The sequence below is a fragment of the Geotrypetes seraphini genome, chromosome 3 (assembly GCF_902459505.1).
Source record: "Geotrypetes seraphini chromosome 3, aGeoSer1.1, whole genome shotgun sequence".
NCBI classification, from domain to species: Eukaryota; Metazoa; Chordata; class Amphibia; order Gymnophiona; family Dermophiidae; genus Geotrypetes; species Geotrypetes seraphini.
This window is the reverse complement of record NC_047086.1, coordinates 169,410,076-169,427,120: the sequence shown is the minus strand read 5'-3', so window position 1 is coordinate 169,427,120 and position 17,045 is coordinate 169,410,076. Positions and strand designations below refer to the sequence as shown.

Here is a 17,045-nt window from a genome sequence, read left to right as displayed (position 1 = left end):
TTATATGAAACCATTTGTGGATCTAGGTTAGTTGTGAAGCTGAGTGATTAAGGAACAGGGGACACTAAACTAAAATTAATTATGACTTTTGTTCTCCGTAGGGATAATAGCCTTGAACCCCCCCCCCCCCCAGGGTGAAACATGGCTGATTAGTCCCTGTGAATTTGACCACGTAAACTACAGCTAAGTACTCAAATATTTCAAACATCTTTGAGAAATGTTGGTTCACTTTAATTATTTCATTTATAACACTGGTAAATATCGGACCCGATGAGGACCTGATGCATAAAGCCATATACTATGAAACCATAATTGAGTATAATGCTGGCATCTTTGAGGGCCCATGCAAGTTTAGGATCCTAGTGAGAGTTTTTTAAAGGATGATCTTATAGGATTATCTTTGCATTGCTTATGTGCTTAAGAACATAAGAAAAGCTGCTGCTGGATCAGACCAGTCCGCTCACGCAACGGGCCCCAGGTCAAAGACCAGTGCCCTAACCGAGACCAGACCTACTTGCGTTCATTCTGATTCAGCAGAAAATTGTCCAACCTTGTCTTGAATCCCTGGAGGGTGTGTTCCCTTATAACAGACTCCGGAAGAGCATTCCAGTTCTCTACTACTCTCTGGGTGAAGAAAAACTTCCTTACGTTTGTACAGAATCTATCCCTTTTAACTTTAGAGAGTGCCCTCTTGTTCTCTCCACCTTGGAGAGGGTAAACAACCTGTCTCTATCTACTAAGTCAATTCCCTTCATTATCTTGAACGTTTCGATCATATCTCCTTTCAGTCTCCTCTTTTCAAGGAAGAAGAGGCCCAGCTTCTCTAATCTCTCACTGTACAGCAACTCCTCCAACCCCTTAACCATTTTAGTCACTCTTCTCTGGACCCTTTCGAGTAGTACTGTGTCCTTCATGTACAGCGACCAGTGCTGGATGCACTATTCTAGGTGAGGGCGCACCATGTCCCAGTACAGTGGCATGATAACCTTCTCTGATCTGTTCATGATCCCCTTTTTAATCATTCCTAGCATTCTGTTCGCCCTTTTCGCCGCCACACATTGCACAGACAGCTTCATTGACTTGTCCACCAGTACTCCCAAGTCTCTTTCTTGAGAGGGTCTTTCCAAGTACCGTCCCGGACATCTTGTATTTGTGTATGGTATTTTTGATACCAACATGCATTACCTTACACTTATCCACGTTGAATCTCATTTACCATGTTGCTGCCCATTTCTTGAGCGTGTTTATGTCCTGTTGTAGGTCTTCACAATCCCCCTACGTCTTCATTACTGTGAATAACTTTGTATCGTCTGCAAATTTAATCACCTCACTCGTCCTACCCATTTCCAAATCATTTATGAATATGTTGAAGAGCACGGGTCCAAGCACCAAGCCCTGTGGCACCCCACTGATGACGTTCTTCCAGTCCAAGTATTGTCCATTTACCACCACTCTGTTTCCTATCCGCTAATCAGTTTTTAATCCACGTGAGTATTTCACCCTCTATTCCATGGCTCTCAATTTTCCAAAGTAGTCATTCATGCGTAACCTTGTCGAACACCTTCTGAAAATCCAGATATATAATGTTGACCGGGTCTCCCTTGTCTATCTGCCTGTTTACTCCCTCGAAGAAGTGCAGCAAGTTTGTCAAGCAAGATCGTCTTTGCTGAAGCCATGCTGACTGGTCCTCATCAGATTGTGTCTGTCAAGGTGATCAATGATGCGTTTTTTTGTCAGCTCTTCTACCATCTTTCCCGGTACCGAGATCAGACTCACCAGTCTAGTTTCCCGGATCTCCCCTCGAACTTTTTTTGAAGATCAGCATAACATTTGCCACCTTCCAGTCTTCCGGAATCCTTCCTGATTTGATCGACAGATTGGCTATTAGTTGAAGCAGTTCAGCTATAGTCCCTTTCAGTTCCTTAATGACTCTCGGATGGATGCCATCCGGTCCCGGGAATTTGTCGCTCTTAAGCCTATCAATCTGCCTGCATACTTCTTCTAGACTGACCGTCAACCCTGTCAGTTTCCCATTTTCGCCTACCTGTCGGGTTCCAGTATGTTGTGTATATCCTCTTCAGTAAATACAGATGCAAAAAACGTGTTCAGTTTATCGGCGATGGCTTTGCCCTCGTTTAGCACTCCCTTTATTCCATGATCATCCAACTGTCCCACTGCTTCCTTTGCGGGTCTTTTCCCCTTAAGATGTGGAGTTAAGTGAAAAAGTATGTTTAGATAAATTTAAAAAAAAAAAATCTCAGAATGCCTGGGTAAAAAATTGATGTGAGGGGTTAGAAATGACTTTGATAGAGATCACCCTTCAGTGAAAACAGAAGAGGTAAGGACAAATGCCAGTGTCCTGGTTTACCTGGATACCTTGAAAGCATTAAATACTTTACTTAGGCAAGATCAGGAATGGGTGAGAAACCCTAAAGTTGTAGGTAGGAGAAAATGGAGAAAACTGGCTAAAATTATTGCCAAGAAATTTTGAACTCTAAAAAGCTTTCTTAGACTTCAAAATTTCTTGGCAGTTGTGAATTGCAGAAGGCTAAATCCAAGGTTGAGTTTCCACTAGCAATCTCCTATGAGAAATTAGCAGCTGACTTTTGAAGATAAGTTATTTTGTTGTGCAGTCCATTGGAAGAGGACTGGCAAAGTGAACTGTCACTTTTAAAATAAAAAAAGACTGTCCATATCGCTAACTGGCAGCTTGTGGGACCATCAGTTCTTTGTTTTCTACGGAGCGGAGAAGCCATATTTTGGTTTTCTCTTCACACGCTATTCAGCGTGTCTCGTATGCATTTTTTCACATACCAAAATACTAGCACAGAAAAAATATTTTAGCTTGAATATACAAATGTATCATAGACTACAGTGTAACACCTTTCAGTGAAACCTATTTTCAAGCTAATCAGTAATTCAGTTTTTCTGGATCCTCAGAACACCATTCTGGGCTCATTACATTCATAACCCTAAGCTTCACGTCTCTGTTCTTCACCGGAGCCAATAATTTATTATTTTTAAATATTTTAAATATAAAGTGCTTTTAATTCATTTAAAGTTCATTTGAAGCATTAATAGAGAATTTAGCTTAATGAGTGGTCTCATGCTATCGGGATCTTTCAGGCCGCCGACATGTTTCGCTGGAGCTTTTTCAAGATGAGATCCCAATTAGTTTCCTGCCAGCTTCATGAACCAGCTCCGTTCTTACAAAGAAGAATGGAGGTGGTCTATGAAGTTGGCGGGAAACTAATTGGGATACAGGGCAAGCAGTGGACAGGTACTAGTGACCTGGATTGGCCACCGTGAGAACGGGCTACTGGGCTTGATGGACCATTGGTCTGACCCAATAAGGCTATTCTTATGATCAACTGAGCTGACAGAATTCTCTGAAGTGCTGTTTTGAGGAGTCCGGCCGGCTCAGCTGATCCCTCAGCAAAGATAGGCAGCTGAACCGCCTATCTTTGTGAACAGGCTAAGGCTCGTTTTTTTGTTTGTTTTTAATTAGTGTTGATAATGTGGGTGCTGGTTAGAGAATCGGGGGTTTAGGTGTCTGTTAGGGCAGATGTGATTCTGCATAGGACGCCAGTACCCGATTCTCAACTGTTTCTTAGGCAGCCGCCGAGACTGGTGGCCTATACTGAAAGCAATTCAAGCTGGTAGGAGAGACTCTGGCCTACTTAAATCCCCTGGGTCTACCGAAATGCTGATATTCAGTGGCATTTAACAAGGCAGTACCATTAAATATTGGCTTTAATTGTCCAAAAAACAAACAAACAACAACAAATGGTCAGGTCAGGGACCGTACAGGGAGGAGTGTTGGAGAGGAGCTGGCGGTTATGTTGATTCTGTCTAAATTCAATGCCAGGACCTGAATAGCTAACCTACCAAGGCCAGCTAACCTAAATAGGCCAGCTAGCTATGCAGGTCCCAGCACTGAATATTGGCTGGGACCTTCATAACTTTTTTTTTTTTTTAAAGTACCGTAATTCCTCATCTGCCCCCCGATGAACCTCCCCCTGCCTTTTATGCTCACCCTCCAGCCTGAGAGAATAACAACACCACCCCTCTGGTTCAGATAGCGTCTCCCCTTGGCCTACTTTCTATCCCAGGTGGTCCAGTGGGGGTAGGAATGAGTCCTTGCAGGTACCTTATGAAAATAGTTGCCACAGCTTCTCACAGCACTTTTTCTGTGTGTGGTTATAATCAAAGCAGTTTACATATTTAAGGTAGGTACTGATTTTGTACCTAAGGCAATGAAATATTAAGTGACTTGCCCCCAGTCACAGCAGCTTGTGGTTTTTGACAAGCTCAGACAGATTACAAAGCTCACAGTCAACAGCAACTTTTGTCTGTATACAATTAGCATATTCAGGGCTAGATTCTCTAATATTCTCAGTAAAATCCAATGGGCCACTCACTGTTGTTGCCATTATTGTAATGATTTGTTACATCTGGGTCATTCTCAAAAAACCACACATGCAAATGAGGTTCACGGAGGTTTATAAAGGGACACTAAATTTACATGTGATGAGATGCTGCTGATAGCGATTGGCACATGTGTGCCTTATTGGAGCACAATCTATGCATGCTTTTGATTTCACCCCCCCCCCCCAAAAAAAAAAAATAAACCCAACCAAAAAAACCCCCCAATAAACCAAACTACTTTATGTGAATCTAGTAATTATTATTATTATTTATTTTTAATATCAAATTTTATCATGAGCCGCAGCCAGAAACATGCCTGAGATGCGATTTAAACAGTACCAGCACCCCTGGAGCAGTCGGTGAGTTTTGGTCACCAAAAGCCGGCACCAAACTTGGGGAATCACAGGGTGATGTTAGAGAATCGCCTGGAGTGCTCCTTTGAATACTAATGAGCCCATTTTAATATTAATGACCTTGTTGTACTTCATTTGGATGGCAGAGTCAGAGACTGCTTGAAAACTCAGAAAAGGACAAGCGGTTAGCCGTTTTGATAACTAGCCACTAAAATACATGCACGCGTGGGATGAACACAGAAGATTTAGCCACTAAAATACAGAAGCGTGGGATGAACACAGAAGATTTAGAATCAGAAAATAATATTAAATATTGAACTAGGCCAGTTACTGGGCAGACTTGCACGGTCTGTGGCGGTGTATGGCCATTTGGTGAAGGATGGGCAGGGGAGGGCTTCAATGGCTGGGAGGGTGTAGATGGGCTGGAGTAAGTCTTAACAGAGATTTTGGCAGTTGGAACCCAAGCACAGTACCGGGTAAAGCTTTGGATTCTTGCCCAGAAATAGCTAAGAAGAAAAATTAAAAAAAATAAAATAAATTTTTTTTTAAATTGAATCAGGTTGGGCAGACTGGATGGACCATTCGGGTCTTTATCTGCCGTCAGCTACTATGTTACTATGTTACTATGTTGCTAAACCGTCTGAAACAGGAATACCATTAAGGCCATGGTAAGTTTTGAGAATCTTCCTCTCAGTTATAGAAATTTGCACAAAGTTTCCCATTTTCATGACCCCTTTGTCTGAAATAGGGCATGAAGGATTTTTCAGCTTTCGATGATAATGTGCACAGCACTTAATAAAACCTTGAGTGGAACTGATAACAGATGGACTTTGTTCCACTAAGAATTGGATTACCGGTATATGAAATCAACACATTCATTTCTCAGCGACTGCACCTTTTAGTCATGTTTTCCTTTCAGCTACTTCATTACCTTTTCATTTTCCTTCTTGTAGTCTGTAAGACTCATGCCTTGGATACCTATATTGCAGCTGTATATGAACATACTGTTATACTGCCAGATGTCACTGAAAATCCTGTCACTCCTGAAGAAGCTTTGATGCAGATGAACAAAAACATAGATATTTTGGAAAAAGCAGTCGTAGAAGCAGCACAAAAGGTAACACCTATTTGATTTTTTTCATACTTTTTGCATAAATTATCACACCTGGAAGGCAGTGCACTAACTTGAAAAATTATTTTGCAAAGGGAACGTGACAGAAAATTGCTCAAAATGCCTTGAAACATGGAAAAAAAACAGTACATAATGGTTAACCACAGAATTAAACTATGCAAAGCATACATGTTTCTCAGCATTCATTCCTATTAGAACACCTGGCCTTGGTCACACATGCAGATAACCCCTATGCATATACAGGACCACAAACTAAAAGTATTATTATACTAGTGTTTACGCCCGTTACATTAACGGGTGCTAGAATAGATGTGTAGACTTTTAGCACAATGGGTCGCTGAGGCGTTTCTTTCTTTCTTACTTTATGTTTTTTATCTCTCTCCCTGCCCCCCTTTCTTTCTGTCTCTGTCCCCCTGTGTGTCTCTGTCTCTTCACTGGCCCCCTATCTTACTGTCTCTCTCCCTGGCTGTCTGTCAGTCTTTCTTTGTTTCTGTATCTTCTCCCTTCGCGAGTGTGGGGCAGTTGTAGGCGCACATGTGCACTCCTTCCGGCCACGGACATACGGAACACGCAGGTAGGAGTGCGCATGCGCCACTTAGGGTTTTATTATGTAGTCATTAAGCCCGTTACATTAACGGGTGGTAGAATATATGTCTGTCTGTCTCTCCCTCCCACTGACTCTCTCTCTCTCACTGGCCCCCTTTCTCTGTCTGTCTTTCTGTCCCTCTCCCTGCCCCTGTGTCTTTCTTTCTTTCTGTCTCCCTCCCTTCCGCTGTCTGTCTGTCATTTTTCCCCATTTCCCTGAGCAGCAGCATTTCCATCCCACTTCCCTATGCAGCAGCAACAGCATTTCCCTCCTATCCCCCCCCCCCTCTTTCCTGTGCAGAAGCAGCAGCGGTATTTCCCTTCCCCTCCAAGTCCCTGTATAGCAGTAGCAGCATTTTCCCCCACCCCCCTTTCCCTTCTCTTACCTTCTCTTCCCTTACCCTTCCCTGCTCCGTTCGGTCCCTCCTCCTTCTTTTACTGCCATTGTCCTGCTCGATCTGGCCTGACCCTCCCACCGCTGACAAACCTCCGGCCTCCAGCCGCGTAGGCAGCACTTTAAACATGCTGCTTCACAGCCTTCTACTGCCGATTTGCTCTCCCGCGTCTGTCTCTGATGATGTCATTAGAGACATGGCAGAGGAAATCGGTAGTAGAAGGGCGCGAAGCAACGTGATTATAGTGCTGCCTATGCCGCTGGAGCCGGGAGGTTTGTGGAGGGTCAACAGGTGGAGCGGGGCTGCTCTCCACCACTCAGTTGCTGCCACTGGTGCTGCCTATGCGCTGGAGCTGGGAGGTTTGTGGATGGTCAACGGGCGGAGCGGGGCTGCTCTCCACCACTCAGTTGCTGCCACTGGAATGCAAACAGTGCTGCGAGTGTGGGGCAGTTGTAGTCGCGCACGCGCACTTCTTCAGGCCATGGACATACGGAACACGCAAGTAGAAGTGCGCATGCGCGGCTTAGGGTTTTATTATAGAGATACAAACAAAACCCTAAGATGCAAGACTCTGCATGCAGTACAACCCCCAGAGAAATAGAAACAAATGCATTTCTTCCTGAACAGTGCAAAATATAGACAGCAGATGTAATTTCTCAAACTGACACAATTCAATCACTAAATTGAAAATAAAATCATTTCCCCTACCTTTGTTACCTGGTGATTTTGGTTTTCAAACCATCTTTCCCAGTCTCTGGCTGCACTTCCTTCTGTCTGTGCTCTTAACTGTGTATCCAGGACCCCCTTATCCATTGTACATTTGTCCTTCCCAACACTCTCTCAGTACATGCAGTATCTATCTTTCCCAACCCCTGAGCATCTGTCCTCCCTGCCTTCCCAATTCCATACTCCTTTGCACCCAGCCCCCCTGTCAGACTCTGCACCTAGCTACCCCCTACCACCTATCAGAATCTGCACCCAGCTACCCCCTCCCCCTGTCAGACTCTGCACCCATCCACCCTCCCTCCCTCCCTCCCTCTGCACCCTCCTCCTCTGGTGGTCCAGAGGTGCAGCGGGCAGGAGCGCGCTTTGGCGCTCCTGCTCGGCACTCAACGGTTTCTTTGATTGACTCCCATGAATTCTCATGATTCACGAGAATTCATGGGAGCCAATCAAAGATACCACTGAATGCTGAGCAGGAGCGCCAAAGCGCGCTCCTGCTCATTGCTGCTCAGTGGCAGAAGAAACCAGCCATGACCAACTGGGTTAGCAGCGGGCAGGAGTGCGGAAAGCTTGCTCCTGTCCGCTGCACCTCTGCACCACCAGGGATAAAAGTGGCACATATAATTGGCAATTTTTGGGGAGGCCACGGCCCCTGTGGCCTCCCCCATTACAATAATTATGGTCTGACTCATTACGGCAACTCTTATGCTCTTATGTTCACAGGCTGTTTTCGAAATAAAATTGGCACTAAGTAGGATTCTACAGCTCATGAGTGCTATCTTTTTTTCTTCCTTGTGAGCAAATTTTCATAGCAAATTTCTGTGGGGAAAAAAAAAATGGAAAACTCATGGGAAATCCCTTAAGTATATCAGATTTTTAGTTTGAATTGTGATTAACATCTTGATAGTAATGAGAGAGTGAAAATCATGCACCCTGTTAGTGCAAAAAGGCAATCAGCTGTTGAACAGAGGGAACACTATTGTAAGGACCCGATACAGTTTGTAAAGGCTAATGACTATACAGACATACATACTTGTGAGTTACTAAAACATTATTGAGGGAAAAATTTCAAAGCTTTTTAATGCAGGTCCATTGCTATTTATTCATGGGAAAAGCTCCACTGAAAAAATAGCTCTCCTTGCTATGAATAAAATACCCTCACTTTTCATAGCACATCCAAGAAGAGGTAGGAAAGGAGCAGAAAACTGTTGTACTAATTTGAAGTGAAGTGCGGTAAGTAAGGGGATTACTTACTGTGTAGCTTGTGGCAGATTGGGAGGCATAGGATTTGTGGAAGACGGGTGGAAATATATAGGGTATGTGAACATAAGAATATAAGAATAGCTTTATTGGGTGAGACCAATGGTCCATCAAATCCAGTAGCCCGTTCTCATGGTGGCCAATCCAGGTCACTAGTACCTGGCCAAAACCCAAAGAGTAGCAACATTCAAAGCCACCGATCCATGGCAAGCAGAGGCTTACCCCCATGTCTTAATAACAGACTTTTCCTCCAGGAATTTGTCCAAACCTTTCTTAAAACAAGCTACGCTATCCGCTTTTACCACAACCTCTGGCAATGCATTCCATAGCTTAACTATTCTCTGAGTGAAAAAAATATTTCCTCCTAATGGTTTTAAAAGTATTTCCCTGCAGTTTCATTGAGTGTCCCCTAGTCTTTGAAATTTTTGACGGCGTGGTGGGTGGTAAGAATACATAGGAATGGGTGATGTATGAGGGAGTAAAGCCTGTTTGGTAGGTGAAGGGGGAGTGTAAGGTGTATATTGAATGAGCAATAGTATTTGGGAGATGTGGTTTGTGAGGCAGTGGAGCAGGGTGTGTTGCTCATTCTGTAGCACAGATAGACAGACAGCAGACAGACAGATTGGCAAATGGCTTATGTTGTATGTATGTGTTTATATTACAGTATATAAAATATATGGAAAGAGATAATTTTTGCTTCACAATTTTACAAAGGAGACAAATTTCAAACTTTATCATGTTTATTATGTTATGGCTCTAGGTCTTTACGTGTGGGCCTACTGAATATAAACACTGCCATGTAGCATGGAAGCATCTATAAATAAGATTGTCAATTTTTATGCACAATAGGGGGCACATATAATCGTGACACCAGAAGATGGCATTTATGGCTGGAATTTAAAAAGAGAATCTATTTTTCCATATCTGGAAGATATCCCAGATCCACAGGTCAATTGGATTCCGTGCACTGATCCCCAAAGGTATGGACTATGAAAAATAGTTATGGTTTAATTGCAAGTAGCAGCAGTGGGTGAGAATCATTTTCTAAGGCATTTTCATGGGTACTGCAATGCTTTAGATATAGAAAAGACCCATTATAAAATTGTGTGCCTAATATACGTATGTATAAGTTGCTCTGCTGTATGAAGAAGCATTCCCAAGGACAGGACTACAATGGAATTTGCAATTGTTTATACAGTATAGGGCTCATAATCGAAAGAGAAAAACATCCAAAAACCAGCCTAAGTCGGCACTTGGACGATCATAAACGAAAGACGTCCAAGTGCCAATAATCAAACCGGGTTTTGGACGTATTTCTAAACGACCTAGGCCTTCATAGTGCCGCTGAACGACCATAGCTAAATGGGGCATTTCAGCAGGAGTGTCAAGGGCGGGAGTTGGGTGGGACGTGGGCCGGCTTAGACTTAGTAGTACAGCATGTATAACCGAAAGTTACACAGCCCAGGATCGACGGAACTTGGACGTTGTGACTTAGACCATATAAAACATGGTCTGAGTCACAAAAACCCACCTAAACTCACCAGATAAGCACTGCAAACACATAAAACAGACCCCCACACACTACCCCAGTGATCACCGACCCCCCCCACACCCCCCCATATAAATATTAATAATCACACCTTTAAAATTCAGCCTTCAGACCATCACCTGGCGCCTGGCATAGGAAAGCCTAGTCATCCAGCATAGAGGTGGCTTAAGTTGTCTGGGGGGGGGGGGGGGTTAGAGACCTATATAGAGGAGGACCCATGCCCATAAGCCCCTGTAATCACTGCATTGATCCTTAAACATGTGCACTCCTCTATACACCCCAAAACCTTTTGTTACTGGCATATAACTGTCTCCTGCAGATATAAGGGCTGTTGGGGTGGTAGATAAGTGGGTCTAGGGGATTCTGGAGGTGGTTTGGGAGACTCACCATGACCTAAAAGGATGCTGTAGTGAGGAGAAGACATGGCACCCTTTTTGTGAAGTTCATAGAAGTGCCCTGTAAGGTACCCCACTATTTAGGTGGCATGTCTGGGTGTGCAGTGCATCACTTTGCAGACCCCCCTCCCACGTCCAACAGGGCTTGTTCTAGGCGTTTTTGACTTGGATGAAAAGTTTGACGAGAATATAGTATAAAGATGGATGATTTAGTGACTTGGACGATCAGATCGGCATGACGTTATAGTTAGATGATTTTCAAAACAAAAAAAATTTTGGATGTATTTTTCGAAAATGTGTCCTAGGCTGTTTTTTACTTTGGACGACTTGCGACTTAGACGAAAATGGACTTAGACGTCCTTTTCGATTATGCCCCTCCAAATGTATTTATTATTTATATACTAGACATATCTTGATATATCACCCAGAATAAGACTGGTCTTCAATATCCTAATAATCAAAACAACCTACTAGAGAGCTACATGGAATGATTACCGTGGTAATGAGGAGAACTTTGAAAAATCTCCTGGGAATACAGCACTAATGATAGACCATTCTGTGGTGGTGCCACGGGAATGAAGACCATTATTGTGGCATTGCCACAGCAATGGGGAAGATCTCCCTGAGTTCCAATGCTTACTGCCATGTTTCCTACGATCTGCATCTCTCCTTCATGTTAAATGGGTCCCTGGCAGTGGCAGCAATTTCCACCCACTGCCTGCTGCTGACCCAGATGCTTCTCCTCTCTTGTAAACTTCCTGTTTTGCAGCAGAGGGGAAGCTTCCGGGTCAGTGCAGGTAGTGTATGATAGTTGCTGGCACTACTGAGGTCCCAACCAAATTGAAGATTTACTTAGGACCTCAGGAATCAAGCTGAAGCTTTCCTTCTGCAATGTCCTGAGAGAGAAAAAGAGAGAGCGAGGTACCCATGGGGGGGAGGGGGAGAGAAATGTCACATCCAATTGGGGGGATGGAGGGGTAAAGGAGACAGTGTAGAAGGAAGATCAGGAAATGGGGGAGGGAGGGAAGGAAAGGATAAAGGAGGGGAAAGGTGCCAGGGGCTGCAGCATAGAGAGGGAAGGAAGGAAGAAATGGAAGCTATGGAGACAGATACCATGCCTGAAGGGAGGAAAGGAAAGAGATGCCAGATAGTGGGATGGGGTGGGGGAAGGAAAGCAGAAATGGAAGGGGTCAAATGCCAGAGCATAGGAGATGCCAGAGAATGGTGGGACGGGAAGGTGGAGAAAGTGAGAGGAGAGATAAAAAATGGTGAGAGGGGTGAAGCTGGAATGATATCATGTAAAAAGGAGAGAGGGGGCACAAGTTGAATGGAGGGGAGCAGGTGCTGGATGGAAGGGGGAGAGGGCAATGAGTTAATGGAAGGAGCATAGAAAGAAGGCAGATGCCATATGGAAGGGGGAGAGGCCAACAATGACTGGAAGTTGCAGAGAAAGAGAGCGGACAGTGGATGGAAGGGGCATAGAAAGAGTGTGGATGCTGAATGGAAGGAAGAGAATGAAGAGAAAATATGGAAAGCAGAAACAACAAAGGTAGAAAAAATACATTTTTCTTTTGCTTTAGGATAAAGTATTATTGTAGCAGTATTGATAAATGCTTATAAATAGAAAATGGAAATTAGGTAATATTTTTATTAGATTAATTTTAATACATTTCACTAACTTTTGGAGACCAAAACACCTTTCCTTAGGTCATCACAGGATACCATAATAGCAGAATACTGTACTGACCTGAAGAAGGAGGTTTTGTCCTCTGAAATTTAATTGAAAAAACATTTTATTGGACTAATACATTTATATTTTATTTTCCATTTTTTAAAATTTCTATTTGTTAATTTATGAAGTGGTGATTGTTGTTCATCTGTTTTTTTTTCACATTTGCATCAATCTTTATCTTTATATATTTGTTTTGCATAGTATTAGGGGACATGTGCCTATTTCTGTAGTGTTGCAGTGAATGTAGAGTCTGGCTTCTTGGCAGTTAACTTTTGTCTACAAATTTCAATTTTTAGTTTGTGATTACACTTATTATATTCTGTATGAGGGTGTATTTGTGTTATGTGTGTATGTTTTATGTATGTGTGTGTTTTCTGCTAGCATTAACTGTATACTGATTTTATTTTTCTTAGAGAGTCATTTACAGTAACAGGTGCATTCTAATTACAGAGGAGATTGGTGGTGTATTAGGCTAGACTAGAGTAACATAAAATCCTCTTTTTTGCTTTGAATGGGGAGATGCAGGGAAGAAAATTAAGAATATGGGGACTGTGAGGAGACAGGGATGAAAAATGTGGGGACAGTGAGGGGATGTTTCTAGGTGGCCACAATTAGGGTACCATATATAGAATCTGGCAGTTCATGTCTACTTCAGGCAATCGATGTTGCTCTAGGGATATGAAGCAGGAGCCAGAGGGAAGTCTTTCTTGTGTGGTCTAGGAGGGGCCAACCAGAAGATGGGCTTGAGTGCTATAGTACCTGTTATTATAAAGTATTTCTTTTTAAAAGAAAATGTGCCTATATGAATCTACCGACAGGGTGTTAGAGAATAGAGTAATTGGAAAATGGATGGACTGGGTTGCTAGAAAAATCTGTGCAGCTATGTATGTGTCTGTGTTGAGTCGATCTCATTTCCAACTGTGAACCTTTGGTTGAAATTAGCATTTTAAACAGTATTCTTGTTTGGAATTCATGTTCAGAACTGATAAAAACCCTTATTAATTTGTTCTTTTTATCACAATACATTAGGTTTGGTCGGGCACCAGTCCAGGAAAGACTGAGTTGTATGGCAAAGAGCAACCATATATATGTAGTTGCAAACATGGGAGACAAAAAAAAATGCAATACTAATGATCCCAGCTGTCCCAATAATAGATATTACCACTACAATACTGCTGTTGTCTTTGATTCTGATGGAAAATTGATTACACGTTACCACAAGGTAATAGAGAATGTAATGTAATATAATATGTTTTTTTTTTCTTTTCCTTTTCTCCTTCTTCTCTCTCTTTTCTTTCATCTCCATCTCTACTCCTTTGCCCCATTCCCGTTTGGTTTGCCCCATTCCCTTCCTTTTTATTTCATGATGTATCCTTTCACCATTTTTTTTTTTCATTTTGTGTCATGTATATTAGTCCTTTGTGTTTTAAATAATTACTTGGTTCATTACCCCTATTTTATTTTTATTTTTTAAAATATAATTATATACAGTTTGTATGGAAACTGCTTCAGCTTTTTAAGCGGCATATCAAATAAAATTAAACTTGAAACTAGAACGTGGGAAGGAGAACTGCTGTACTGCTGTTATGTCTGTCTGTCTGTCTTGCCTATATACTAAACAATACAAAGAAGAATGCACTTTAATGCTGATTTATAATGATCCACATAATGCTGAGGGTAATACATTTTTTTCAGATAAATAAGTTTTCAGAAAATTCCAGAAAAACAAAATCATTTCAGTATTTCATTTCTATTTGCCTGGTTTTTGTTCATTTTGTTTACCACAGTGGTTCTTGAACCTGTCCTGGGTGACAGGCATGCAAATCTGCCTCATGCATATTCATTAGAGATATCTTGAAAACTCAACTGGCTGGGGGTCCCCCAGAACAAGTTGAAGAATCACTAATTTACCAGACATTCCATTTATTTTATTCTATTGTTTATTTCATTTTCCTTTAAACCCAATGTGGGAAGATGAGGAAACAAGCCTTCCTATTTCTGACTCTAAAACTAGGGTTTTCCACCTAAGTTTCATGAAATGAAAGAAGCAGAGGCAACAGCACCCCAAGACGCCAAGCAGGACCTTAGGCTCCTCCCACTGCATCCTAAGACGTACTGAGAGGGGGAAGGACCAACATTCTGAGCACGTAGCCCTATAGGCAAGAAGAAGTGGGCTTTCTTCATCTATTTGTCAGTGGAAGGTACGGGAGTGTTGACATATACTGGGGGGGGGGGTCCGGGGATGTTGGGGGGATCCAGGGATGTTAGGCGGATGTCAGGGGGTCCGGAGATGTTGGGGGGATATCTCAGAAGGTGTGGAGATATTGGGGGGATTGTCAGAGGAAGGGGTGTAGAGGATCAGTGGGTGTGAGGGAAGAAGCAATAATTTTTTTTCTCCCTGACGATTCAGCTGATCATGGATAGGAAATCCATGATCAGCTGAGCTGGAAGGACTGCACCAAAACCGGCTCAGTTGATGGGGATTCCCATGCTGCGATAGCTGAAGGTCTTTCAGACAAGGTAGTTCGGTACGTCAGAAAAACTTGTTTTTGTGTGTTTTTCATGTGGACATTTTTATATTTGAAAATGGCCAAAAAAGATAAACATACTAAGGACCAAAACGTCTACATAGGTCATTCTCAAAAAATAAAAGATAGACATCTGTCTGTTTTGAAAATGCCAATAAAAAACTTTTTCCTCAGATGGTGTTATAAATCAGAATCTAAGCAACAATGCACAGGCATATTAGGGATTTTCATGGTGGTAGAAATCCTCATTACTCCCAGCCTAGCATTTTAAGTGTTTTGTTTCTTTTTTTTTTTCAATAAATACTTTTCAGATTATTATAAATATAGTTAATACAGATCTTGACTTAGCTTTATATGTAGTTTATATCCCCTTGCTGACGTGTTTCGCAATACTTTTTCAAGGACGGGGGAATCAACAAAGCAAACATACAAATGTACAGCATTATCTCCCTATCCTTATTTCATAAAATGTAACACAGAAAAGGGAGAAACAATTCCAATACGGGAGCCCTTACCTTACATCATATTTACTACTTAGTACATGTTTCTGCTGGCATTCTAAAATGGCCATGGCGTTCAGCAGCACCCTGAAGAAGGAAAAAACCCATGACATCAGCCCTGAAACGGGGCAGAGTACAGCTTCCGCATTCACCAATAGGGATCCCAGTTAAACAGCTGACTAATTAATATAATGGAACAAAGTCCAAATCATAACCGAAGACAAGTAGTTTAAAAACCGGAAAAGATCAAGCAGGCTAACTGAATAGAATTAAAACCCCTTATTTTCAGTTAGAATCTACCTGGGCCATCCAGTCCGAAGTTTCATTCAACCCATATGGAGCTATGCAGTTCAAATTATACATCCATCTCAATTCATTGATATTAAGGATCCTCTCTATATTTCCTCCCTCCCACCCAACAGTGATCATATCCATAACTCTCCATTTAAGGTCTTTTAAAGTATGTTGACATAGTTTCCAGTGACGTACCAAAGGGAACACTTAATTCTGTGTGTGCACTCACGATTTATGCTCTGTTAATCTAACTTTAATAGCACGAGTCGTATGGCCTATATATAACTTAGGACATGGACACTGGATAAAGGTATATAACGTGCGAAAAACTACAATCAGTAATGTACCTAGCTTTATAGATTTTGCCATTATCCAGGTGCTCCCATGTTTCCCCCGGGTTTGTAAATTGACACCACTGACATTGGCCACAGGGGGAGTGACACCCTCGAATTTTGGGGACTATTTCTCTCATAATAAAATAATTAACAATTTCCCCTATGTTTTTATTTCTCTTAAAGATCATATGGGGCTGTCACCCACCTCTGGGTTCGCCAGTTTTACTATGTGCCAATGGTTTAAAATTATTTGTTTAATTTTGTTGGCATGTATGGAGTATTTCTGAATGAATGCTGCCACTTCCATGGATTCCCTGTCTTCATGATTGTCATAAGAACATAAGCAATGTCTCCACTGGGTCAGACCCGAGGTCCATCATGCCCACCAGTCCGCTCACGTGGCGGCCCAACAGGTCCAGGACCTGCGCAGTAGCTCCCTATCTACACCCCTCTATCTCTTTTTCCAGCAGGAATTTGTCCAATCCTTTCTTGAAATCCAGTACCGTAATCTGCCTTATTACGTCCTCTGGAAGTGCATTCCAGGTGTCCACCACACGCTGGGTAAAGAAAAACTTCCTAGCATTTGTTTTGAATCTGTCCCCTTCCAATTTTTCTGAATGCCCTCTTGTTCTTATATGTTTTGAAAGTTTGAAGAATCTGTCCCTCTCTACTTTCTCTATGCCCTTCATGATCTTGTAGGTCTCTATCATATCTCCTCTGAGTTTCCGCTTTTCCAGGGAGAAGAGCCCCAGTCTCTCCAATCTTTCAGTGTATGAGAGGTTTTCCATGCCCTTAATCATTCGTGTCGCTCTCCTCTGGACCCTCTCAAGTGTTGC

At 42.4% G+C, this 17,045-nt stretch overlaps 1 protein-coding gene across 2 annotated transcripts in view; it reads left to right on the top strand.

The window, feature by feature from the left end:
• The window catches only part of LOC117357548 (pantetheinase-like), a 54,394-nt gene that overhangs the window by 4,252 nt on the left and 33,097 nt on the right, over nucleotides 1-17,045 (top strand). The window contains exons 2-4 of one of the 2 annotated variants that reach the window (XM_033938314.1): nucleotides 5,735-5,898; nucleotides 9,726-9,856; nucleotides 13,582-13,774. In XM_033938314.1, the coding sequence (XP_033794205.1) occupies nucleotides 5,839-5,898; nucleotides 9,726-9,856; nucleotides 13,582-13,774 (384 nt within the window). In that variant the 5' untranslated portion in view covers nucleotides 5,735-5,838. Of the gene's footprint in view, nucleotides 1-5,617; nucleotides 5,899-9,725; nucleotides 9,857-13,581; nucleotides 13,775-17,045 lie in introns of those variants that run through there. The other variant, XM_033938313.1, reaches the window with a different exon arrangement.